General features: G+C 47.9%; 1 protein-coding gene across 3 annotated transcripts; it reads right to left on the reverse strand.

Annotated features, from left to right (window-relative positions):
• Nucleotides 1-2,906: 2,906 nt before the first annotated feature.
• On the reverse strand, nt 2,907-27,387 carry FAM222B (family with sequence similarity 222 member B). Of its 3 annotated transcripts, none has more exons than XM_055001794.1 (3): nt 27,338-27,387; nt 8,780-8,904; nt 2,907-7,579 (listed from the first exon to the last, which is right to left on the reverse strand). In XM_055001794.1, exons 2-3 carry the CDS (start codon nt 8,859-8,861, stop codon nt 6,063-6,065), a joined length of 1,599 nt encoding a protein of 532 aa, XP_054857769.1. In that variant the 5' UTR covers nt 8,862-8,904; nt 27,338-27,387; the 3' UTR covers nt 2,907-6,062. The 3 variants fall into 3 exon arrangements, with proteins under 3 accessions (XP_054857769.1, XP_054857768.1, XP_054857770.1); XM_055001793.1 differs by lacking the exon at nt 27,338-27,387 and adding an exon at nt 27,049-27,136; XM_055001795.1 differs by lacking the exon at nt 27,338-27,387 and having other exon boundaries at nt 2,907-7,467; nt 8,780-8,799.
• Between the last annotated feature and the right edge of the window lie 68 nt (nt 27,388-27,455).

The following is a 27,455-nucleotide window of genomic DNA, read 5'->3' on the forward strand; positions in this document are numbered from 1 at the left end:
CTGTGCTAAGCAAGCCTCCCTTTTCATATATTTGGTGTCTTCCACACTTACAGATGTTGATACAGCTGCAGAACCCAACTGCTCCTGCCAGCTCCTCTTGCCTTGAGGCCCTCTGGGGGGGCCCTGCATCTTTTAACCGGTGATACTTGAAACTTGCAGAATTTCATCTCTGTTTCAGACTTCCATGCAGCAGCCTGTGGATTTTCATAGGGCAAATTCATTGGTTCCATCAGGGAGCACAGCTAGGCTTGTGTGTTCAGCACCTTGCACAGGCACATGAAAATCAAAGAATTCTGCTGGGGGGGGGGGCATTAAAATTTACACAATCATGCGCCCAACCCCTTGAAGCCTGCTGCTGCGACTCAGTCAGGCTTGGGTCCTGTTGGCTAGGGGCTCCCTCTTGTTACTGCTCAAATAGACATGGCTGCTGTGAAGGGTCTCTCTAGCAGGGGAGGGGTGGAGGGGTGCACCTATTCAACCCAATGCAGTAGAGAAGGGCTTGGGCTTTAATTGTAAAATCCATTCGGGTTTTATAAGCAAAAGGGGGGCTGCTGGGCAGCATCACAAGAGTAAAAAAAAAAAAGTCTCCATTAAATGAGCCTACCCTGCATCCCCTTAAGAGTTACTGATCGCGGAAGGTGCCATTTTTGCTTTATAATAGTCCCTTGGATGAGATCACAGGTGACACCACAAAAGGGTGTATTTTTGTTAGCGGTGCTCCAATTAGAAAAACCAAGTGTGAACACAGATGCCAAAATTACTTGTTCCAAAGGACTTTTTCCTATGCTACAGGAAGGGAGCAGGTGCCAGTTCTCCTCAGGTGCTAGGGGAAGTGTTGCCTCCTACAAAGGAAGAGAAGTGCTGCCTCCACTCTGCGCTACCAACAAGCAAATGTGTCCCTTTGCTTCCCACAGTGCCTGCTTCAGAGAGAAAACAGTAGTGACAGGGCATGAGTAGCTAGATAGCTGGCTTTAAGTGCACCATCAAACTCTGGTCAAGCCTAAAGCCAAGTCCACCTGCTGCTTTCTTTCATTCTTGAGGCTTCATTGTACAGATAAGGCTACCTAAGGCGGCCAGAGGATCCCTTCCCCACAGGAGGGGCAAAGAAACACAGCAAGCTCTGCTGTCAAGTTACCTATGAGCTCCATGGAAAACTGGACCAGCAAGGTCCCGGTCTGGGCACTTGCACTTGGGGCCAGAGCTCTGAGGCAAAGCAGCCAGGAAAACTGGACACTCCCCTTCCTTTGTGGCACAAAGGTTTGGGCAGACTTAAGATCAAAGCAAGCTGGCTGGCTCGAGGCTTGTCTAATCCCTGCCTGGAATCTTATTAGGCAGCAATTAGATTCTTACTACTTTAAGAAGCTCATATTAGCCCTTGTGTGTCTGGATAGGGCACACTCCTCACCCCCGCCCCCCCATTTCCAGTGTGTTTTCTTGCCACTCCCTTTCTGTGCTCCCAGTTGGCTTTCCCTGTGCCTTGCTTCCTCAACAGCCTGTGCTGGGAAAGAGAGGCCCTGGCTTGCAACCTGGGGGTGTTGCTTCTGGGAATTGATGAGCATCCTTCTTTGCAGAAAAGACATAGCACAGGAGCCTGGCAGGTGGAGTTGGTAGCATTGAATGTTCCCCCACAGCAGGAGCAGGAGGCAGGCGATGGTGGCAGCAACAGCCAGGGGCCTGGTGGAGGAGCTGGCAGAGATGAACTCTGAGCATTCCAGGGAAGGTGACCACATCTAGCCAAGGCTCTGCAGCTCTTGCCCGAGAGCACTGCTCTGCTAGAGTGGAGTGCCCTCTAGTGGGTAAGCTAAACCATCACAGGGCATGCCACGTACCAGCTTGACCTGCCTCAAGCCTGCCACCTAAGAGTCTCTCTACACAAGACATCTGACACGTGAAGAACACGTCAGGAAATGCAATGCGAGCCAGGAAGGGTAGTTTAAAAAGACAGAGCTGGTGGCAGAGCAAAGGGTTTGCTATACACTGGGGCTGTGAAATGCCAGAAGGGAAACTTCCGCCCATTATAACCTCTCCAGGTCTAAGCCCAGCTCTGGAAGGCAGCTCCAGCTCATTTCCATTCCTCGCTGCCCTCTGGTTGCGATCCCACATAGATTTAGACTGGAGAGGTAAAACTGACACAGCCTTCTGGAGGCGAAGATTAAACGAACACACCCCGAGGCATCTCGTGTAGAGTCTTCCTTGGAGTCTTTTTCTTCAAGATGCCTGCGGCCATCCACTAGATTTGTTAAGCTACAGCCTCCTCTTCTGGACTTCTCTGTTAGCCCCTGCTAAACAGCCTCATTGACCAAGGTGCCAAAGAACAACAATTCTACCCTATTCTGGAGATTAACTGCACAACACTCAGGCCGTGCTCGTAAGATGACAGACACCACAATAGTGCCAGAATTATGGGGACCAAGGTGCCAAGGAACAGGAAGAAGCTCTTGCCCCTTTCAGCAGTAGTGTGTGTGTGGTGAGGGGGAGGAGGCTGAGCTGCCTCTCGCCTGCTCTGCGAGTGTGTATGTGTAGGAGAGGGTAGGGGTGGGATTCCTAGTAATCAAGGACCAGCCACGCATGCACAGCAGGGTGGGGGGAAGAGGGTGCTCAGCTGTGCCCTCGTGGCCTCTATCCTACGCTCTGTTTAAAAAAGACTGAGGACAAAAGTCTCTGCTCCCCACAAGTAGGGGACCAAGTAGGAACAGTAAACTAACAATGGAACTTATCGCACTGATGCTTGCCCCTCCTCGTTCCCACCCCCCACCCCCTTTGGGCTGATTCACACAGACTGCATAAAAATAGAAGGGGGGAAAGAGAGCAGGGGTGGGAAATGGGGGTGTGTTTTTTTTTTGGCTTCACTTTTTATTGTTTTGATCCTGCAGACAAAAGAAAATTCTAGTTGGATACCCGTAGCACATGAGCAGCAGTGTGTATTAATAACAATAATAATTAGTGAGTGGTTTTAAGGAAAACACAGCAGCAAGTCAACCCCCACATGCAGCAATTCTTCTCTGCTCTTTCTTGTAAGGGAGGTCACTCTCCCACCCCACAGGAGGAGGACAGGAGAGAGAAACCAAGCTCACATCTTATGCTTCTGTTATGTCTGCTGGCTTGAGGCTTAAAAAGTGGCTCTTCCCCCCGCCCACCCTCTCCATTAAACTGTTTCTGGGCCCTACCGCCATTTTTACAGAATTTCTGCCCACATCTTGGATGGGGGGGCAGTTAGATACAGCCTAGATTCTGATTAGCATTTTCTTAAAAGAAAGCTTAAAAAGAGCACTCGAGAAGAAAAAAAATTAAGGAAACCAACCAGCTGTAGTAGGAAGCTGAACTACTCCTGAAACAGCACTGCCTCCGATGGCTCAGTCACTGCGAGCCAGACTGGGGTGGGTGAGTGTGGGAGGGAATCAAGGAGAAGTGCTAAGCTGCTGCAGGCCAGACCCCAAGCCTTCCTCCAGCCCCTGCCCTTTTCACTGGTGGAAAATCAGACCCACCCCTACACAGGTCTATGGTTAACTGCAAAGGAAATAGACCAGGCGAGACCAGCCTTGTAAAAAAAACAGCAGGTGCAAAAGAAAAGCATGGGGGGGAGTGGAAATCCATGACAGGGCTGGGGGGGGCGGTCTGTGCCTTCTTGCCCCTCCTTCCTCCCTCGCAAACTGGCTCCAAGCCAGTAACGTGGGTGAGGAAAAGGATCCTTTGCTGGGGAGAAGGGAGAGAGTCTTTCCTCCCCAAGAAAACTGTAAACAGCAAAATTCCTGTTGCACTGCCTCTCCCACGAAAAGGAAAATACAGCAACGCTCCCAAGCAGCGGTTACTTCCCCCTTCCGCGAGACAAACAGCAGGGGGTGGGCCAGAAGGTGCAACAGACTCTGGCACTGTTTGGGAATCAAAAGGGGAGGAGTCAATTGAGCATCCACTCAAGAACCTTGCTTGGTATGCACAGCAGGTGAGACAGGAAGGGGGTGGCAGCAAAGGTTTTATTGAGTCAACAGGTCCAACTATTGTACTATCTTACAGGTAATTTAAAGGCAAGAGCTTCTTTCCAGACCAAGAGATGGGGTTGGGCTTGCAGTGTTGCATGGGAAATATGTTGCAGAAAGGTAAATCACTGGGGTGGGGGGGGGGGAGAGACTACCTTTTTCTCATCAGCAGGAGTTGCCCCCTTTCCTCCAAAAGGGCTCAAGGTCCAGGTTTCTAAAACAATAAATTAGGACTTGTGTGAACCTAGAATTTGGTGTAACCGGCCAGGCATTAGCATGAGGCCACACAAGCAAATATATAATTTAAGCCTAGATTTGAAAAAAAATAAAATAAAACTCAAATCACTGGATTTAAAAAGAATTGGGGTGGTGGAAAGCATCCTACCCTGAGGGGAAGGGAGCCTGACGGCGCAGCAGCTAAGCCCTGCCTCCTCAGTATCTTTCCCACAGCCCAGAACTCTTTACCTAAAACCGAGAGAGAAAAAACCGTTTCTAGTGTGGATATCCCTTTCCCCGCTCCCACATTTATCGACATTTTCTAAGAACCACTAGCCAACAATGATGCTGCTTAATGCTTGTTAAAAGTTTCGGCGCTTGGTAAAAATTTAACCCCTGTTTGTTTGGGAGAGTCGGGGAAACAACAGCTTAAGGCTTTGATGGGGGGGGGGGTTTCCTCCCCCACTTTTTCCAGCTGCAGGGAGGAGCGGGTGGGCAGCGGCTTCACCCCCCACCACCACCCAGTGCTACTCAGACCCACGCTACCAGGTAACATTCACAAAGAAACATGACACGTCTGAGCTTACAGTGTACAGCAACCGTTTTAGCCAGTGTACAGAGGAAAAAAAAAAAGACAGTTGCTTTTTTCTCTTTTTAAAATTCCAAACTTGGCAGTGATCATTATATGCTCACGTTCACTCCCTGCTTCCTCACTGGTTACAGAGGGCAAACACCTGCGCTGAAATGAAGGGAGATTGGGAAACTGTGTGTCAATTTCGTTGCTGCCCTCTTCCCAAAAGCCCCCCCCCCCACCTCCTTCCCTCTTTTTCCATAGGGAACCCAGGGATACTGGCTAGCTGCAGCAGAAACAGGCAATTGGGGGGGGGGAGAACTGCCACAACTGGAAGAGGAAAAATTGGGAAGTTTCTGCCACAGCTTGCGCTAACTTGGTATAGCCAGCTCCACCCCTGCTAAGCCTCTCTGGGGCCCTGATCTGTAATTAGGGGCTTTCTTCTCTAGGGCAGGGAGCACAAGTAAGGCCAGGTGGGTGCAAGAAAGAATGTGTCTGGGAAGGGGGAGGGCTGAGCCTATTTACACTTTCAATCACTAGCAGTCATACATCCATGGGGGACGGGTGGGAGGGGGTGCACGTTTCTGGGACTAAGTGTTGGGCAGGCCAGACTGCTTGCAGCGGTCACAAGAGGCAGTTTCTACAGGACAACAGAGGGAAGTGGGCAAGAGGGTAAAAGCTTCACTTTCTGTGCTTCACAAAACTTGGCAGCCCTGGGCTGGTAGGGGTGGTGGTCCCCAAGATAAAATGGCAACAGTGTAAGCAGCAGCAAAGGCACCATTCACAACCCACCACTGCATAGCAGCATCGAAGCCCAGAACCTCCCATCGAGCCTTCTGCAAACATTAGAGGGAGGGAGCAGAAAAGGGGCTGTGGTGTATCTATCTATGGGGGCTTTGGAGCGGAAAAGCGGCACTCTTGCTGGCCGTGGCTCTCTCCTATTCCTTCGTGAAAGGGAGCATGACGTAAGTGGTTTGAGCGTCCTGCGGAAAAGCTGACGCCTGCAGCAACTTAACAGCAGCCCCTGCCAGTTGAAGAAAGCTCTGCTCAGGAAACAGCTGGAGGACTGGAGGGGGGCCAAACTAAGAGGGACACGTTATAGAACTAAGCAAGCCAGCAGCTCAGGGCAGCAGACAGACAGGAGATATTACACGCATACATGAATCTCTCGATAATCAACCTCCAGTCCAGCAATTCACAATAATGATCACCAAAGTTTGCAAGTTAAAAAGATGCCCCCCTTATTAATTCAAATTAAGACTAACCCTCTCACTTGGCCAGTGATATTAACCACCGTGGCCTTATCTATAGCCTGGGAGCTGAAGGCTTCGGCTATCGGTGGGCTCGGGAGCTCGGTTCATGGGAGCGCGGGAGGCTTTACCAAGCACAACCCCACTCTGCTCTCGAAGGCAGGAGTGCTGGAAGTCCCCGCTTAGGTATTCCATCGTCTGCATCATGGTACTCTGGCTAGGGGCGCCGGCCCCAGCTCTGTAATGAGGTCCAGCCGCGCACTCCAGGGCGGCCCCCATAGGCTGCCCCCCACCGTGGAAAGGCATGGCCAGGTCCTGGGAGCCTGAGCTGTCGCTGTTGGGGGTGGGCAGAAGGTTATTCCACAAGGGCTGGAAATAATGGCCGTTGGCATAGGGCATGGGACCGGGCAGGCCGTTGACAGGAGGTGAGGGGGTAGGCTTCTCCAGGGGGGGCTTCACGTTGAACGGCTGGCCCATGCACAGTTCCAGGGCGTAGCCTGGTGCTTTGCCAGGGAAACCTTGCCCGCCTAGCTCTCGGGCAGGGGGCTTGCCCATCAGCCCGGAGGGGCCAACTGCTTCACCGCACATCTGCTGCAGGTGAGCCAGCTGGTGCTGGTTCCACGCCGCCACCTGCTTCATTTCACTTTGGTACGCAGAAGAGCCCCTGCTCACGCTCCCCAGGGGGGCACCCATGGTGGCAGCAGCGGGTGGAATTGTGGCAGCGTGGGGGGCATGCTCACCGGGGTTCACCACGCAGGAAGGCAGGGGCGTGGGAACGTTGTGAGCAGACACCCTGGTGCTCGCGCTGATCAGGAGGTTGCGGCTGATGGGGCTGGGGTTGGCGATCTGTCCCTCGCACACTGAGGTAGCACTGATGCCCGCTCGTGCCTGGCAGAACTGGTTGATCTGGTGCACTATGCTGCTCAAGTCCGGGGGCTGGTTCTGCTGCAGTGTGGCAGCCATGGAGAGGGGGATGGTTGAGGTAGACACAGTCACATTCGGGGGGGCATCAGCATCTGGAACCTTCCTGCCCCCGTGCAAGCCTGCTGTTGGCGGGGGCTGCTGCTGCGGCGGCAGCAAGTGGTTGGCGGGGTGCTGCTGCAGGGCTGGGTGGGCCAGAGACTGCGGGTGCTGGATGGCTGTAGGGATCCCCTGAGGGTGCTGAGCCATGCTCTGGGCGTGCTGCAGAGCCTGCTGGCGTGCCAACACCTGTGGGTGGCTTAAAGTGCTTGGTGCCGCATAGGGGGTGGAAGGGGGGTTCATCATGGCTTCCGGCAGCAGGCGTGCACGAGTCCCGTCAAAGTCCTTGACCACACCTTTGGCCGGGGACCTGACTATGGCCAGCAGACCAGTTTTCACAGCAGCCTGAGAGGGTGGGTAAGGACTGTACCTCTGCCCAGAAGTGTCCAGTCCGTTCACAGTACGACGAATGTGTTTCCGTTGAGGAACCTTGACGCTGTTGGGGAAAATTTTGATAGTCAGAGGATGATTGGCCACCTTCTTAGCATACGCGTCCAACTCTGCTGGAGTAGGGTGCTGTGCGGCTCTCATTTTCTGTGTAGTGTCCCCTGGTGGGGAGAGGAAGTGGGGGGGGGAACAGAGTTAGAGAGAGAACCTATCAAGTGCCGACTTGACAGACCCACTGGTGCTGTGTTTTCAGAACACAAGAACTGCCCCGCTGGGCTACACCAAGGGGAGCCCATAAAGCCCAAGCTCCCATTTCCAGCAGCAGCCATCCAGGAACCTCTGGGACACTGACAAACGGGGCAAGAAGTCCATCTTGTCTTGCCTATTGCTCATCCCCAGACAACTGGCCGCCAAGCCTAGCCAGCACTGTAGCAGGTAAGTTCCAACTGCTTAGCATACTTGTTGATAATCCCCAATTTTATTCATTTGCCAGTTTCTTTTTCCCCCCCCAAAAGGTCATTTAATGAAGTGGTCATCAAAATAAAATTATTTAAACTTTCAATGGTTTTATCTTGTTTTATTCTGTGAACTTCCTTGACTAAGTCTCTGGAGAGGGGTTGCAGACGTTTTCTAAAGGAAATCTGTTTTGTGGTTGGGATTATCTGATCTCATGAAGTCAGCAGCCCCTTATGGGAGTGATGCTTTGGGAGAAACAGAGCTGCACGTCCGTGACTGACTGTCCTGTGGTGCTTCATAGAGCAACGCCAGGCCCCTGAACTGTTCCTGGAAGGCAGCACTGAGGCTTGGGCACAAGGGGCACTTGCTCTGCATCAGATTTGCCTCCCACCTGCCTGGGCCCTGCATTGGGAGGGGCACTACCCTGCAGCCAGATGCCTGGCTACTCAAAGGCTACTCAAAGGCATATTCTATGCTGCTATGGCAGACAAGCCAGCTGGCTGGCCGCCCAGGGCACCAGCAGCAGCAGCATCCATGGCAGGCAAGTCTGCTCTTCTTCCCTTCCCCCCTCTGTTGGAGGCAAGGGGTGCTACTCCCATCTCCCCTCTGCTGGGATCAGGGGGAGGGGTGCTACCACCATCTCCAACAGTGCCGATGCAAAAATGCAACCCAAGCCGAGGATGCGGAGAGCAGAGTCACAGCAAGAGCTCACCCCACCCATACAGAGCTGCGGCACTGGCCGAGGGGCCTGGAGGGGAAAGGAAGCAGCAGCTCTAGAGCACAGTCCCTCCCTTGTGAGCAGCAGCTTTACCTATGCAGGTGGGGAGGCATGCCTCCGAGTAATCCCGGGGTCCCGTTCTTGAATTTTGTCTAGACTGCCCCTGGCCAAGGGGAGAGCAACTCACATTTCTGAAGTCCAGCATTCATCTGCGGGAAGGAAAGAAGCTGGAAGGAGAGATCCCCTGGTCCCGACAGGCAGGCCAGCATGACAGACAGCCGTCAGCAGTTGGGGTCTTCAGACCTCTGCACGCTGCAATCACAGAGAAAGCTCGTCACTGAGATAGCCCATCAATCACTCGATTTTATGTTTAAGCTTCTTGAAAGATTTTACAATACATTCTCTGTTTTTCAACTAACATACATTACTTTTCAATAAATACACGTATTACCAAAGCCCCCAGAAGTCAGATACTGGAGGGAGTGCAATCCACAATTTAAATAAGCAAAGCTACCATTCACTGTTCAAATTTGACTATTTTTTCCATTCCATATTACTGCAACATACTAAATTCAAAGGAGCCTTACATTTTTTAAAGAGCTTGTTTTTCAACTACTGCCTTACTAATTAGTCAACTAAAACTTTAGCACAACCACAGAGAGCATTGCGAAGTTCCCTTAACACACTTTTCACCATACCTCAGAGCGGGACCACAAGTGACGCCTGACACAGGTTGGACACTTGCCAGCTTCCCTCAAGTTTTGATGGGAAATGTAGGCAGCTTGGTGGAATGTTGGACAAGTGACAGTTGAAAAGTCCATTGGACAGCAGTCAGAGAGTCAAGCTGCAAGACCAGGATGCCTACATTTCCCATCAAAACTTGAGGGAAGCTGACTAGTGTCCAACCTGTGTCAGGCGTCACTTGTGGTCCCGCTCTCAGATGTGCATTTTGAGCTACTAAAGATGGTAATCCACAATTTAGCATCCCATTTCAAAACCAGTAGCTATAAGAGGAAGAATCATGCCCAACTACATCTACAAAATGGAGCCAATGTACTGTGCGTGGTCCATGGCACCCTGTACCTTTCTGACAAAGGGGCTGAACTCTCTGCCCAGAGCATTTTTGCATGTTGCCATGTGTTCATTCTGCCCCTACTGTTTTCTTGTTTCTTAAAAGGGATGCACAAACCACTCTAATCGCAGGCCATTTGAACTCACAATCCACTGGAAGAAACGTGCTTGTTTAAATCTTAGCAGCCGAGACGCAAGACACCGTAAGGGCAGAAATGTTGCACATAAGGCTCAGAACAGTCAGGCTGTAAAATTTTGGTAGCCAATGTTTTTCCAATGGGCCATGACATGAGCCTGGGTTGAAATCCTATCTTCCCCACGATCAAGTCACTAACTTCCAGCCTGAGTTTCAGGTGAACCACAGGTACCTGCCTAACAGGGTTGTTGCAGAAATACATATTAGAGTGCACTTTGCAAATTAAAAGTGTTAAAAGCAGGGGACCTGCAAGGACTTGAGGGGGGCATCTCATTTCTCTCTCTCCCGCTATTTCCTCTTTCCTTTCCCCACAGCCTCCCCCCTTTTCCTACTTCCTTCTCTCCTTTCCAACCACCTTTATGTGCCCTCCTGTCTTCAGTTCTCCCTCCTTCCCACCCCCTGGCAACCTCTCCCCAGAAAAATGTTGGCCAAGTTGCACAATGCCAGCTGAGCCTGACCCAGCTGCATACTGGGAAACATGCAAAGACTTGTGGAGGGGGCCTCACTTTCTCCCATAATCCCTCCCTGCACTATATCCTCTTCACCTCTTCTTGGCAGCCCCCATACCTCCTCACCTTTCTCTGTACCCACCAACCAATCAACTATTTTATTCCTCCCCCTCTCTCGCCTATATTCTGGGCTTTTTTTCAGGGGGAACGCGGGGGAATGGAGTTCTGGCACCTCTTGAAAATACTCGGCAATAGTGCTTGAAAATAATATGATTTCAAAGAATCCCGTGTGTTTCTTCCTCATTTCCCTCTTGAGAGTTCCACCACCTCTTTTCCCAGAAAAAAACCCTGCCTATATTTATATTCCACTTTTCTCTACAGTGGGACCCAAAGCAGTTTACAGCATCCTCCTCTTCTTCACTTCATCCTCACAACAACAGATGGAGCACCAAGCCATCTTGCATAGTGAGAGCCACAATAGAGGAGGTTCAGGTATAGGCCGCTGTCCATCTTATTCCTTTGCAGGGTGGCACCTTCAGCAGGCTTTGCTCAGATGAGTAGAGCTGCTGGAGTAGAACATACTGGGAAGGGCAGTCTTGCAGATATGTGGGGCCCAGGCCATTAGGAGCTTCATTAGTAAGAACTAGAACCTTGAACTGAACCTGGGAACTAACTGGTAACCAATGAAGGGACTACAGGACAGGTATAATATATATACTCTCACTAGCTACCTATAGTAATCGAGTTGCAATATTTTGTATCAGGTGAAGTTACCTTCAAGGGCAGACCCATGTAGAAAGCAATATAACAGCCTAGCCTCAAGGTTACCATGGCATGAATTAATGTAACCAGATCGGCTGGGTCAAGGTAGAAGCTATCCTCCAGGCTAAATGAACATGGAAGAAAACTTTTTTTCAGCCGAAATAATGAGCTTTGCCAGCAATATTGATGGGTGTGGTATAAAGCCCAAGTTCTTAACTGAGTCAGCAAGGGTCCGTTGAAACCCAGCAAATATGGGAAGAATGATATCCTCTAAGACCTCAGCCTTCCTGACTAGCATCTCCTCTGGCATGTCAGAATTCAGTTTCAGCTTCTTCACCTTTAGCCATTTAGCCACAGAAACCAGGCACTGGCTCAGGGTTGCTACAGCAGTGCCAGGTGGCCTAGGCAAAGGTGTTGTTGGCATGCTGAAGACACCCAACTTCAAAAGCACAAATCATTTCTCCCAAGGGCTTTACTTGGAACCTGATGGCTCATTCCTATTGTCCTCCCCCAAATTTCTGCCAGTTATGAGTTTGCAGCCTCGTCTAACTTACACACAGAGAGAGCAGCCACAATGACTGAAACACTGGGGTGAATGGCATTTCTCCATACAGTGCAGCAATCTGCAACTTCCTCTTTCTCTAGTATTGGGCACATTACAATTTTATTGTTAAAAACAAGTTCAGGTTCGATAAGGAAGTTTTGTGTTAGTTTCCCCAAGTTTACACCAGACCTTGTGCCAGATTTACAGACAAAAGAATCTACCACATCTGTGCATCGAAAATGCTTTTATGATCTCAAATGACTACATGTGAGAAGAATCTGCTGTTAAACTGACTCTGACCACAGAAAAAAGTGGCGGGGGAGGAAACAGGGGAGTAGAAAGCTGACAAGATCCTTCTTTGAGCTCCAGGAAAATGAACTCTCAATTTTAAACACCAAAGATTAATTAGCAACAGACTACCAAAGCCTCATTTGTCCTGAAAACAGCAGCCTCCAGGCTCCCCAATCCCACCAGCTGTTTGACATTTCATTGGTCATGAAAGTAGGCACATTCTTTCATTCAGCATCTCTCTGCAGCTCCATCACTGTTAATTCTTTAATATAAAACCAAGTGCAGAAGCAGCTCACCCCAGCCTCTGTGATGACCTGGCCCTGCCAGCCAGCCCCCAACAACTGACTCAGTAGACTTCTTTTTCAGCCCTAACAATATGAAAGTCATTTGTGGCACTTTTGAGCATCTGAAAAGAAAGCTTCCATCTCCAGTTGCCTGGTGGCCCTTAGCCCCAAACAACACAGTTCCTTAACTACCAACAGCCCAGCAGCATGCCAGTCAGTTCCCATGCCCAGCAGTGCACTAACTAGCCCATAGAGGGGGTGTGCACATAGATTCATGTGCACAAGGGCACATGAATCTATACAGTCAAACCCACTTGCTCCAGAGTTTCCTGGATCCAGCAGACCACCAGTCGAATCTATTTGATGATAACCTCCAGAAGGAGTCGCAAGAATTTTAAAATTTACGAAGTGCCATGCTTCAGACCCTGGAACAACCACAGCCATAAAGTGCAAGAATGACTTGCATGTAATTACAATGCCTCTCAACGACAAGAGTTAACTGGATATAACTGAACTGATGCAAGTGATGTTTTGGCTGGCAGAGTGCCAGCATTCAAGCACAAAAAGCTTTCGGAAAGTGAGCATAGTCAAGTTTAAGACTCTGAGCAAAACAGCTTATTTTTCTATATACACATAAGTAATTTGTTTTCTACACAGCACCACTGAACATGCCGTTTTACAGAGCAGCATAAGCAAGAGCGAGATTCCCTGCTTCGTGGAGTGTATCATCTACACTCAGTGTCGGGGTGACAACTGTAGTTGCATACAGCACAGGGGTTTTAAAAGCCTCGAACGCAGTAAGAGTGAAAATGCTAAACCAAAGACTTCCTTATAACCCACCTCTCCCAGGAGGGATTGAGAAGGGGTTGGAGGGAGGCAGCCCTGCACAGGTGCTTTGGGGTGGAGTCTTAAGACCTGCGAGCACCTGAGGATGCTACAGCTGGATAAACAAAGATTACACTGGCACGAATATTATGGGAAGTGAGGTCCAAGACAGTACTGTGGGGAGGGGGGGGGGGCTTAAGAACAATGAGTGGGCACTGAAAGCAGAAGTGAGTGGGAAATCCAGGTAGGGATCTAAGTCCGGGTAGGGATCTAAGTCCAGGTAGGGATCTAACAACGGGAGTGTTCCAGAGGCCACCTACCAAGCCCACTCCCTTTCTTCCATCACTTGCAACAGGCTGCCACATGCCCTTACAATACTGCACATTGAATTCTGAATGGAATGCCACCCCAAGTACACAGGAGAGGTGAAAGCAGGGCAGAAGAGTGGTGTGTTTTAATACTGTTTCTGGTGAGTTGTTGTGTTGGTCTGTAGTAGAAGAACAAGATTCGGGTCCAGTGACACCTTAGATACCCACTAGATTTTCAGGTTATGAACTTCTAAGAGTCAAAGCACCCTTCATTAGATACATGGAGTGGAAAAAGGTGGGAGTCTTTGCAATCCAAGCAGAGGGTGAGCAGCGCTATTCAAACCCACCAGGCCCATCACTGCCCCATGTGAATGGAGGGTGGCAGCCTATAAGACGGCCAGCCACCCTGCCTGCAACTCTAGGGGCAAATGAGATGAAGGCGTGTGATCCTTCACACAGTGCACAATTTGCTTGTGGAACTCAACTACCACAGGCTCTAGAGATGACTTAGCCTGGATTGCTTTAAAAGGGGGAGTAGACCAACTCATGAAGGAGAGGTCTGTCAATGGCTATTAGCCTGGACAGCTGCCTCTGAATCTTTGAGGACAGTTGATGAGGGGTGGGAGAGGTGGTTTTTGTCCTTTAGGCCCCTGCTGTCAGCCCACTTGGGAAACGGGATGTGAGACCATGGTTTAGAGGCAGCAGGGCTCTCCTGACATTCTGCGCATGGGGCACGGACCTGCCTTTGTGTCATTACAGATCTTTAAGGAACCGCTCTTGAAGAACCTTCAGGATTCCCCAGAACAGTGTTCAAAAACCACTGGAAGGGGCACCAAAAATCCAGCCTTATCTCAAGGGGCAGGTCATAATCCAGTCAACAGCCATCTTGGCACTTTGCCCATCCGTCTCAAAAGGTCAAAGCGTGCTTACGGTGGACAGAAAGCTAAAAATAATGTTACCTGCCAGGAAGAAGTCTTGATCGCTTCCCCTTTCCCAGATGACACACTCTGATCTCCACAGAGCAGAGGCTGCTCATGCTTATTCTATCCAGGTGGCTTGGAAAGGGAACTTTCTGGCCCAATCCCTGCCGGCCGGCCTGCCTACAGCTTTGCTAATTAATGGACCAGAAAATGGTCTTTGATTTTTAATTAACACACAGTCCTTTCCACAGAGTTTCTCACACTAACATTTCAAAGCACACTGCAATCAGTCGGAATTCAAACCTGCTCCACAAAAGGGGGGTGGGGAAGAAATTGCAACGATTCCCCAAGAGCATAAAAGGAAAAGAATAAAACCAGAATGGCTGGGCCTCAGAATCCAAGCACTGGGACAGGAAAGGGCCCTTCAGATATCAACAGGGCTGCCTGCCCAGTCTTCAGCCTTGAACACGAGATAGCTGGCTTCTCTGCCTATCAGCTGGCAAACGTGATTTTGCAATATGGACTATGTCCACATAAAAGAGTGGCTCATTTTGTGTAATTTCACTTGCTTCTCCTAGCTGGCAGGGGAGGGGGAAAAGAAATGAGCTAACTGGAGCCCTGATCACCCCCCACTACTTGCCCCAGGTACTTATCACCAAAGCAGTCTGCAAATATAAATCTATCAAAGTTACAAGCCCGCAGGTGTTTTCCCTAGCCTGCCTGGCGACACACCACTGTAGACAATCATTTCTGGCACAATGGTGGCCAGTTTACACATGCACCACAAACCAAACAGGACAATGGCTATTTACGAGTTTGTATTAAAGAGCTGGAAGTGCATTGGTTAGTAATGCTGAAGGCAGAGTCTGCATGGGGAATCTGGATTTTACCCCAGCCTGCTAATTGGCAGTAGGCGCCCACTTGACTCTGCAAATGAGCTGGGCTTGAAGACATGCAATGAATGAGCCTCCTGGTAGGTTTCCATTCAGGTGCCTGCTTTCCTGTACAGTCCCAAAGAAAATGGAGTGTGTGTATGTGTGATAAAGTGCTTGCAGACACCACAAAGCCAACATATGCAAAATGCTCTTGAAGCCATGGAGGAAAATGTATTTTTATTTTAAATATTGGCATTCTCCAACTCTTTCAAGTCAGCACAATTGAAAGCTTAAACTCTCCTTGCCACAATGCAGAAAACTTCAGAAAACTTAAGAAGAACCTGGTCTCTGATTTGCAGGAAGACTTGAAATGATAAGAGTTCAAAATAACATCCCTAGAAGTTGTCAAGCAGGACAGGCAACCACTGCCTTCTAAACAGCTGACCCAGGTGACAAAGCTATATACAGTAGGTATCCTCTTCCCTGTGCAGACTGCCCCTCCCTCCCTCCCTCAAACTCAAGATTCTGGGGGCAACTGTTGAGAGTCAGGAGGCACTTACGTCTCAGCGCTTCTGGTTTGCAAGTGTGTCACCTCTTAACCTGGGCCCTAAGCTAATTTGGCCAATACCTTCCTCACGGAAGGTTGTAAAAATGTATATTTCCTTTAGCCTCATTATAAGCTGCTGTCCAAGAGAACAACTGCCTGTTCTGTCGATCCTGGGAGGAAAAAAGAAAGCCTAGTGAGCAAGGGCTATCTACTTGCCTAACCCCTGAAATGTCAGGAAGATGCTGACATGAGGATTCTGAAACTGGGACGCTCTGCATGCTAAACCCCGTCCTGCAGCTGCTTTGCTAGCAAAAGAACTGACCAGCAACCTTCAAGAAAGAGCCCATGCTCCCACACTTCCCTGCAGTAGGCAGATGTGTAAGTGACATCTCAAGGATTGAACTGATAGTTATGCAATTTGCCTAGCAACCTTTATAACAGTCCAGCATTCAGAAATCAGCCAGCAATCTATTCCAGCTCCTCTTTATTAGAGCAATGAACCATCTCTGCTGCTTTCTTGGCTTGGGCCTCTTCACAGGTTCTGGGACCTTCAGTTAATTTCCCTGAACAGCTTGATACACAGGCCATTTAATCTTCCTCAGCAGCAAGCTTTTCACTCAGCCAGTTAAGATTCTCCCCTCTGAATCCATTTCAAAAGATCACATCCCTTGTATCCTATGGCGATCAGTCTTAGCAACCCACTTACAACCTTCTGATGCTGATCTAAATCCCCACTTAACCCATAAGCATGCTTAGCAAAGCTCAGCAGCACGCTCAACACAGAAGAAGAGACCCCCCCCCCCATTCCAGCAACTCCAAGAAATAAATTCCAGGTAACCAAGCTAGGACTGACCTCTCAGTGGCCAAGACTCTGGGAGTCTGTGCCAGACAGCGTAGACAACCTGAATTACAGGGACGAACAGATGAGTAAGGTAGATTCATACATTCACTCTTCCGCATCTGATGGAGAGCATGACAGCGGTCAAACAAGGTAAAATTCATGTATATGAAAGAAATCTGATAAAAGACTGGACGGCATCTGACTTTTTAATGTTTCTATCCTGTACTTCTTCCATGGAAAGCAAGGTGCATAAGGCTCCAGATGGTCTCCCATCTCAGCACAAAACTCCAGAGAAGAGCCAGATTTGGTAGCAATTAAGGCAGCTGTCTCTGACACAGTGAGAGATTCTATTCAAAGCTTGTTCTCCGAGCTACCTGAGCAATCTCAGCTTCCTGGAGACAAAAGCAAAGAAACCTGGATCAACTTGCAGCAGAAGTTTGTGATACTATAATCTCACGTGTCAAAAAGTGATATGAATTTACTAAACATCTAGTAAGTGCAATATTGGTACAGAGCAGTTTGTTTGAAGCACATCAGATTCCCAGAACAAGCCCTAAGGAAGCAGCAAAGACCTACCCAATACTACAGAAAGACAAGCTGGAGACTTTCAAGAGCGCCAACACATCAGCGATGCTTCTATGCTACTGAACACACTTCTGGACAAGACCCTGGAAATGTGTTTTGCAGAAAAAGTCAAGTTACTAAGAATCATAGTGACCACTCAAATTTTCCTCCTAAAATTCTCTGTTTCTGCTTACCTCGTTTATTTGTTTGTAGAGGCAAAGAGATATTACCAAATCCCTCTGTGGCAATAATTCCCAAACTGTGTACAATAAGCAACATATTAAATAAAAAGCCCTTGTGAGTTCAAAGGCTTCCTGCTGAATAGGAATGAGATCTGACTCTGGCCCACACCTCTTCAGTCAGCCTTCGCTGATTCCAAAGCCGCAAAAAGAATCCAGACCCATTTCACAATCTGCCTTCCAATCTATTCAAAGGACTGAAGCCGTCTTTGGATAACTGGCACCAGCAGAGAGACCGGGGAATATGACCCTGCTGATTTGTCTGGACAGACCTCTCAGGTAATCTCAGACCACAGTATTCTTGTGAGTCACCTGTCTGCATTGGGGAGCTGGAGACACTATGGTCCCATTCACAAATGGCAGGAGAGGTCAATTCCAGAATGAAGTGCAAATTTGCACAGTGCGCCATGGCATTTATGTTACATAATCTTATTTGTCCCCTATTCTAAGAAACACTGGGAGACATTGTTCTGAAATTTAGGGGAAGACAACATTAATATCTGGATGACTTGTAGCTTTATTTCTCCTTTTCATCTAATCTAGCTAAGGTAGGAGAAGTTCTGAATAAGTGGCTTGTATCAGCAATGAGGTGGATAAGGTTTAATAAAATGAAGACAAACCCAGACAAGATGGAGGTGCTGTCGATGTGTAATTTACCTGATCATGGAGTGATGTTTAACTGATGGAGTTGCAGTCCCTTTTCAGGCTCCCTGGCTGGAGCTGTCACTGGATCCCACATGTGACCTAGAGCATGAAGCATCTTCCACAAATGTCACCACAAAGGGCCGTGGCACATTGATGGAGTGGGTGTGCTAGCCACAGCCTTCCTAAGAAAGGATAATTTTGCTACACTCATCCATGCTTTAGTAAGATCCGGGGTAGATGACTAATGCTTTACGCATGGGGCTGCCTTGAAAAGTCTTTTCTTTGCCATGTTCTAAACCATATGCAATCCCAAAGAGCTTCTTAACACACCTTTCTCTAGAGTTCAAAGATCTTCAGTGGCACTCAATTTGTTTCTGGTAGTACACATGTTGACGATAAAGCTGAAAGGCTCTGGGGACCAGGGTCTACCTGACGCCAAGGGAAAGAAAGGTGGCACAGGTTTTTTTAAAAAGATAAAACAAGCAGCCAGGCCCCAGAAGAAGTCTCTTGAATGACAACAGGCCACATGAGAAGACCCGAGCCCTACAGAAGTTTCCAGGCCAGGCTACTTTATGGTCTGAGCAATTAGGAGATTGGCTCTTGCTGCCTCTAGATCATTTTCCCTTTAGGCATGCTTACACAGAAGTCAGATCAAGTGTGAACTCCATGGTAACAGAGCAGAGGTTTTTGCCTCTGTAAACCCACTCGGTTTCAAGCTACAAAAAAAAAAGTGTGCACCTGGCCTCGCTTTAGCTTCTATGTGCCAGGAGTTCCAAGATGTACAGAACTCCCATCTGCACTGCAAATTAACCCACAACAACTTAGCACAATCCTGCTTTGAATCCTCTGCAGGTGTGTTTCACCTACATCAGAGTTCAGGAAAGTAAAGAAAAATCTTACAAAAAAGACCACCTCAGCAGCAGAAACAGAGCAAGTTTAGCAAAAGTATTATCAGCGATAAGTTGCTGAGTTAAACACAGCTTTAAGAATGTGCAAAAACAGCAAATAATAAAATTGTATTTAAACACACGTTATATGGCTTTCATAGCTGGGCTCACACCTCCCCTTCTCTGGGTTAATGCATTCCATTAATACACTGCGAGGCAGCTACTGCCATTTTACAGTCTACAAAGCAGCTCCACGTCAGAAGAACACTGACTTCGAGCGCTCTAAGCCCAAATGGTCCGTTCAAGAGATATTATTTCACTGCTCTGTGCTTTTGCATTCTGCGACCATCACAATTAGCAAAGCAGATGAGGCATTGCAGATTCTTCATTCTCCCCTCTGATCATTTCCCACTTAAAATAATCTCCCTCCAAGTCGTTTTTCAGCCAAAAGAAATATTCAAATTATTCACATAAACACCTCCCAACCTATCTGAAAATTCCTTTGTACTATTTTTGGGACTCCCTGTGAACATATAAAACTGTCTCATACAGAGGACGATGATTGGTCCATTCAAGCTCAGTAATGTCTACTCTGACTGGCAGTAGATTTCCAGGGTCTCAGCAGAGAAGGGCCTTTCCCGACACCTGAGGTGTCACTCATTGAACTTGGGACCTGTTTCATACAAAGCAGCTGCTTGCCAGTGAGCCGTGGCCCCTCCCTCAATAAGGACAAGAATTTGCATAGCACTTACAAGAATTCAAACAGCTTCACATACATTATCCTGTTGCAACTGTTATGTCCACATTTCAAGAGTGCAATGCCCAGGAGAGCAACGATTCCTTCCCTTTGTTTGTTTATTTAAAACATTTATAATCTGCCTTATCTGCTTAGACACAACACCACTAACCAAGCAGTAAGTTGCAAGCAAAGTTAAGGCCAACGTAACAGGCAAACCACAAGAAAAACAGCACTGCCAGACATTCTACCAAATGCCCTTTGAAATAACACCGTTACATGCGTCCTCGGCACCCAAGCTGGTAAACAATTCCAAAGGACAGGTCCTACCACAGAAAAAGCCAGACCCAATTGGCTAAACAGCCCTGAAAGGAGGCGTCTCAAGCAGAAGGCGGTCTGAGGAGCACAGCTGGTGCATGAGTGTAGGTGGATTTTAAATCCTGGAGGTAGATTTAAAGATAGGAACTGGGACTTTAAAAGGGGCAGGGAAGCAAACAGGTAACTGGTGTAAGTTGATGAAGAACTACATGTGGAGCTGACCACATCTGGTGCCAATGGAAGTCTCCAAGCCCCACATATGGTGTGTTACTGTAGTCCAATCTGGAGGTTGTAGTAGTACGGATAGGTCAGCAGGGACCAAAGGGGCCAACATGTAAGCTAGCTAAGCAAAACCTACCTGTTTGCTTAGCCACCAATAAGGCCAGTTTGGCCTTTTAATCTCAGTTTGTTCTTGTCCAAATCACGTGACGGTCTCACTTCTGACTCACAAGCCAGACAGTCACCAGTACTGATTAATTAGTGCACACTATTATGACTTCATCGAACTTTCCCAAATGTTCGTTTCTCTCTTTCTAAAGAAGGACTCACCTTATTACGTCATGGCAGCAAGAGTACAGGATACAGATTCAGAACCTAGATACTGATATTCAGCAAGCTTGAGGGTGGGGGGAAGACATCTGTACCCAATCTACCGAACATAAGCAAGCTGGGTATTGACAAGCAAAACTACTTATGATCTCCACGGCCTTCCTGTACACATAACTGATTCAGCTCCTTGCGAAAAGGAGGGATTGCACGGCAGAACGTAACATACAGTGCAGACTGGCACCACCCTAGGAATTTCCACTACCATTAAAGCTTCCAGCCCTGATGGGTTGGAAAGTAGGCTTCAAGATGTGCACAATCTCATGGAAGCCAAGACTTATACAGGTCAATGGGTGGACCACCAAAAGCCTATCTCCTTTGCCCGCTCACACACACTATGGGAAAAAATGTTTGCAAAAAATAAGCAATAAGCTAGGCAGAGAGCAAGCCCATGGCCCACTTCTGCTTCTTTAGCAAGGGGTCAAGTGAACAACCGTGTCACTAGCTGCCACTCCAGTACAATCTACATCAGATAGAAAATATTTGGTAAAGAGATTTAGAACAGGAACACTCAGGCCCAAGTAGAGGAGAAGCGAGGGCTCATCTGTACCCACCCCACACACCAAGACAGCAAATGTGGCCTGGAAGCAGAGCATGGTTATAGCATTTGCTATACATGCCCACTGTCTCAGGAAGACACATAACTTGACAGAAAAGAAAATATTTCTGAAGTCTCCATTCACTGGAACTTTTGCAAATCACATGATAGACACACACAGAAAGACTTTTTCTACTGGAGCCCCAGGCAGAGATCACAAGTTCTTTCATCCAAGAGAACAGTGTTTAAGTAATGCTGCATGTGGCTTAACATTTTGCCTTCCCGAGTCAAAATAAACTGGTATCAACTGATCTGCTTTGAACAACAGCTTCGAGAGGCAATAAGTTATTCCTTGTCAAAAACACCATTTGGTCAGTTCCCCAGATTATACTTCTTCAGATAGAAGACGGCACATTGATGCTAGTGATCCAGAATCCAACTGAGGCTGCACCTTCAAGCACTGCCTTTCCATTCTTTGTGAGAAGTCTGGGTTGTGAGCTTAGCAGGAATATCTCAATGGAAATGAAATTGTGGGAGGCAAGCCTGCTTCCCCAGAAGTCATGGGTTTTGCCCTCCCAGATGCAGCTTCCAAAGCACGTTGGGGTGTACACACACAGGTCCACACAGGGTTGAATGAGTTCCCTGGGCAATTCAGGTGCGATCCCTAGAATGCTACCGGAATCTTCTGTCAACATAAAAAGCACTCTTTGAAGGCAAGGTGTTTAAAAAACACTACTATTAACAGACCAACTTTTATTGATGCACAAGTAGGCAGACTTTAAAAGCCATGCAGAGTCTTTATCAGGAGGATGAAAGACTAGACTTCAGAAAAGCTTAGCAGATAGCACTGAAAAAAAATTATTTCTAGACTGCTCTTCAGTCAAACCAGTTCTCCAAGATTCCAAAATATTAAATGAATTGTGCAGTTAAAGCCATAAAGCAAACTAACTGACCAAAGAGACGTGCAGAGGTCTCACTAAAAGGGCTCACAGTCAGGCACCTGGTTACACTCACAGGGCCTGACATTTTCCCCTGGTCCCAACACCACAATGCTGGTACCTAGATTTTCTTCCGCATCTCTTGTTGCCAACTTGCTTTGCTTGCTACCTAACACAGACTTGATTCTCCCAAAATGAGTGTGACCAAGTACTGCAACTGCAACTGGAACAGAGAGGCACCCTTTCCCAATTCATCCTTTGTTCTGGAAAGGATGGTGCAAGTCCACATGTTACGATTACCTATCTACACTACCGCCAATCATACCTAAAAGAAACCATTTCCGTTTTCACAGATACCTTGCAGACAGAATTCCAGCAGCGCCTTTATGAGGCTCATAGAGGTTCACTGTGCTGTTAGATCCCAAAGCAAATAGTGCATTAATCAAAACCCCAATATCTCAACCAATGCTGTCAACACAGAATTCTAGCCTGCTGAATGCTACAGAAATCAGAATGGCAAAATTAGGTGGGGAGGGCAAAGGTGGGATGTGATGTGCTTCAAGCTTCACATAACCCCTGACAAGGCTTCTGAGCCAAGACCAACTAGGCCTTAGCAAATACCACATTCAACATAACTGAAATCGAGAGTCTTCCACTCCCACTAAAGAGGAAACAGGGCCCTACTAAAGAATCAACCTTCCGGATCAGATCAGTAGCCCAGCATCCCATGTCGCAAAGTGGCTCAATCAAATGCCTCTTGAAGTTCACAGCACTCTTTTTGATTCAAGAGAAGCACAATGATCACAGGGAGAGGGGGGGAAAAAACCTGGGGCACAGTTTTAATCCAAAATATTATTCCACAACACTGACACACTAATAAAGCAAACACATTTTAAAGAAATTAAATCAATATACTCTCCCACACAAGTAGGCAACTTACATCTATTCTAGCAATAAAGGACTAAATCCAGCACAAGCTCACCATGCTGTGCCAGCATCTCTTGCTAGCAGAACTTTATGTGAGTGGATTTATTGTGTTGAACTTAACAAAACATCACAGTGACAAGAAGCAACATACAAGCTTTGTGGACTCAGATTATTATTCACTATGAACACGTGAACCTGCCATCAATTCAGACCACTGGTCTGCAATGGTCCAGTACTGTCTGCTTTGGCTTGCAATGCCTCTCCAGGGTTTCAGGAAGAGAAAAGCTTTGTCAATGCCTGTTACTTGGAGAGAGATTTTTACAATGAACGCTGGGGATAGAACCGGAGTGGGTACTGCAGTCCAAGTATCTGTTCTGCCACTGAGCCACAGCCTCTCCTCACATTTAAAATTAAGTTTAAATGTTAGTCAGTCAGATTTGCCAATGAATACACAACTTCCTCAATTGCAAATTCTGACCAAATTTATTGGAATCAGATTTTCTCAGATGAAATGCAGCCTGACCCCATATTTATTCGGAAATAAATTCTACTGACTTCGACAGTGATTACTTGGCAAGGCTACACTCTGATGAACGCTCCCCATAGGAACAAGCCCCATAGAACTAAGTGAGATCTGCTTCCAAGCAAATAGGCAGAGGATTACGCTGTAGGGGTGCTTAGACCTGCAGTCTCCTAGAACCATTTTATATATGCTTTACATGGTCAAACGTTGTGCTTAATGATATGACCTCTTTAGTGAGCATGATTCAATAACTTGCACAACAGAGTAAGAACCGACTTCAAGCTCCTCACCTGGGACCATCCACAAAGTGTATCATGCATCAAAGAATGAAGAACAGAGAAGGAAAGCTGTGATAAAGGAAAGATGATATACTGAACTGAAATGGTGCGTGGGGGGAGGAACAGACAAGAAAACTCTTTGGAAATGTGACATACTTTCTAGACATTCCCCAGAGGTGACCTATTCTTGTTAAACCACCATTTCAGCTTTCAAAAACTGCAGGGTCTGTAATCTTAGGCTCAAGTATATTAAACAAAATTCCACTACCCAAAGTGTCATTTATTTCTGAGTTTTTATTAAGATATTTATGCTCAGCTTTTCTCTTACAGCATTGCTCTTTCCTGCTCCATTTTATCTTAACAACCCTGTGAGGTGGAGTAGGTTGAGACAGTGACTGGCCCAAGGTCACCCAATCAGCTTCCATAGCAGAGTGGGGATTCGAACCAGGATTTTCAAGATCATAGTCTCCAAGACCCTATCTACTACTCCATGCTATGTAAACATACACAGGATTGAAATGCAAAACGGAAAGGAGAGGAATGAATTCTCAGCGAAGTTAATCAGGCTTGTTAAATAAACCAGACTCAAGAGAGAGAAAATACACGTTTGTTGTTTTTGCAAGGGGAAGGGAGGGAGGGAACCAGATCATTTAGCTTGGATCCTACATTTTTTTCCTGTGATATTTACTGAAGCCAATTTCACCATTTATTATTTGCTTAAAACGAATGGTCATTTGATATTTATTATTTGCCTATCTCAGCCTACAGCCTCAAATGACGCCCTCACTTCAGAAGCATTCGGCCACAGTAGAAGCAACTCAGGCAAAGCCCAGGCAAGCCAAACAGTGTTCACCTTACAAATCGAAAACCTAGACATAGTGTTCTGGACTACTACCCACCGCAATCCCATGTACAATCCAAGTTTACATAGCCAATTGTCCCCACCCCGCAAAAAACGCATAGGTGCTTGACAAACCTTACAAAGCTGTTGTAATTTCTGCAAGATATTGCAGGCCTTTGCAACCCACCCCTGCTCTAAAACACACTGCTGCACAGAGTCAGGCAGTCGTCATACTCAACACAAAACTTTCTGAAAGTTATACTTCGGCCAAAGACCAGAAGAGAATCACGATTACCCAAAGCTTCTAAAATGCTGACAATGGAATGTAAAAATATTTTTCCTGGTGGATCATTGGGTAGATACCAGGCAGTATCCAAAGCGTTCACCTATATTCACAAGACATTGTAGCTACATGCACATTGTTAGGAAAGTAAGTTTACACCAAGGCACGCTTCCAGCAAATATGATCAAAAGAACTCCAGAGAGAATTGCAGTCATATGATGTGGGCTGGGGAGAGGGGGAGAATATCAGTTTCAAAGTGTGTCATGGATGCCCAAATGTGTGGACATCTTTCAGCACAGACGATCCTAAAAACGATTATGCTGTCTAAAAACTAGCCCTATGCACAATAATGCCAGACATGCCATGCAACTGATTGCTTGCCAGCTTGTAGTCTAGAAATTATCATGCAACCAACTGCGAACTCTGGGGTCTCACAGACAGTCTTTCAATGCAATCCTAAGAGTTACTCCAGTCTAAGCTCACTGATTTCAATACATTAGAATGGACTATTCTTAAGATTTCACTGTTTGTAATATATTTATCCAAGAAGGTCATGCTTAAGGTCCAGATTTCATTAGTAAAGACCACTAGACTGATATTTAACTTACTAATGACAGCTTTCAGATCCTTACTGCTCATGTTAAATGCCAATTACCAAGGACTCAACCTTCCAGTATCAAGAAAGGACTGGTGACTTTCTGTGACATTCTATGTCTTCCCAGCAATGCTCAATGGAGCATGTCCTCTGGCACTGAGCACCATGATAGTCCCTCCACCAATAAACCTGGAAAGCATCTGAAAGCCATCAAAAAACCACACATGCAGGGATAACTGTTACCCTTGGAAGGACTCATCCCACACACCTGGCTTAGAAGCATCTTGATTTGTCTACCCCATATTTTTAAGTGCTCAGAAAGTATTAGAATGACTGTGTAATAGAATGCAATGTCCAAGTGCCCAAGAGACCCAATTCTGAAAGTTTTCCAAGCCCTGGTGGAATACATGTAGTCTGAGACTTGGTGCAGAAAATAAGAGAATCTGAACGGGCTTTCCACAACAAAGGCAAAAAGACCAGCCAGCAAGGCCAAGAATGGAAGCAGCAGTTTGATTAGATCCCCCCTCAGGCAAGCAGCCATGGAATTCCACATGTTTCTATCTTAAAGAGTCTCCCTCCCTCTCTTAAACTTGTAGGTGGATAATTTGAACAGGAAAAAAGTATATTTTGGCCCTGCTGACTGAAGTGTAATCTCAGCCTCTTATCTGTGTTAGCTAAATTAGCCTTATGAAGAGTCATCAAGCCAGAAACAGGGTCATCAGATCATCCACTGAAATCTAGGGAAAGCAAAGCGGGAACGCATTTTTGCAAAATCAGCCATGGCTACTTTCTCAAGTTCAGGAAAGATACAGACCCTGTGGTCTTCGCAGCAAGTGGGCTTCTGCCCTGGAGAGCTTATACTAGAATAAGTCTGTTCGCATTTCAGGACACACCAGACTGTCTTCAGCTTCACAAGAGCCTCTGCAAAGTTCTCTTTTCAGCTCCAACCCAAACTCACAGCCCCAGGAACCCATCTTTGTGCTCAAAGGGACAAGCCAAGAGGAGTGTGCCAACTCAGGTAGACAAAGATGGGCGCCCTACCCAGGTGCATCGAATTCCAGCTTCCAGGCACGACCGGGGGCGGGGGGGGGGGCGTCGCTGAGAAAGCAGAGCAGGCTGGAAATGTTAGCACCTTCCTGAAAGTGCATTAAAGGAGATTTGGGGAGAGCATCTCTCACTCCTAGGAGGCTGGGGGTGGCCCACAGAGCTGAAATGTGGGGCGGAAGCGTCTTCCCTGGGTACACCCCAACACCCACAGATAAGAAACCCTGCAAGTTTCTTATCGGGGGTGGGCTCCAGTACCTAGCCGCATGGCCCGCTCCCCGACAACTGTCATCCTTCCAGGCTCCCCTCAGGAGCACTTTCGAGGGCGGGGGAGGGAACAGAGACAGCCCAGGCCCCACCAAAGGGGGCCAAGAATGGGGCCCCCAGGCTGGAGAGGGTGGAGGGAAAGGCCGCCCTCGCCGAGGCCTTTTGTGCCCCCCTCACGGTCCCCAGAAGCCCCTTCGCGGAGGCCCCCGGCCTTTCCTCTGACGCCCTGGATGCCCTGGGGCGTTTCCAGGCCCCTGTGTGGGGGCCCGCGGCTGCCCCCTCGCCTAGGATTAGGCGGTCCTGCGCTCGCTCACCGTGAGAGCCCCCGCCCGGCCCTCATGGCGCCGCCGCCGCCGCTCCGATTCCTTCCCTCTCCTCCGCCTTCCTTCAGAGCCGGCTGGACCGCTCCCCACCTCTGCGCATGCGCGGCGACGTTCCTCCCCTCTCTCGGCATAGCCCAGACTCTTCACAGGCACTTCCGGCTCCCTGTGGAAGAGCGCCAGGCGGAGGACAGCCTTATGCGGAAAAAGAAGAGCAGCGCGGGGAAGGGGAGGGAAAATCCCAAACGGGGGAGAAGATGCCAAAAGTGATGTTTGTACCTACCCGCCTTCGTGCTGTATTCTCCCCCCGTCCCCCATGTTGCAGCGACCCTACGGAGACCGGAAGTGGAGATTGTTTGCGACGTTCTCTTATCTCTTGCCTCTTTTGGCCTCGCCGGAGT

This window comes from Eublepharis macularius, chromosome 17 (genome assembly GCF_028583425.1).
Source record: "Eublepharis macularius isolate TG4126 chromosome 17, MPM_Emac_v1.0, whole genome shotgun sequence".
Lineage (NCBI taxonomy): Eukaryota > Metazoa > Chordata > Lepidosauria > Squamata > Eublepharidae > Eublepharis > Eublepharis macularius.

Bases quoted from the DNA above. Each gene is read 5' to 3' on its own strand.
- FAM222B (XM_055001794.1), bottom strand. From the start codon at position 8,861: ATGCTGGCCTGCCTGTCGGGACCAGGGGATCTCTCCTTCCAGCTTCTT. The intron at 7,580-8,779 runs GTGAGTTGCTCT...TCTCCCCACCAG, and splicing joins GAATGCTGGACTTCAGAAAT to GGGACACTACACAGAAAATG.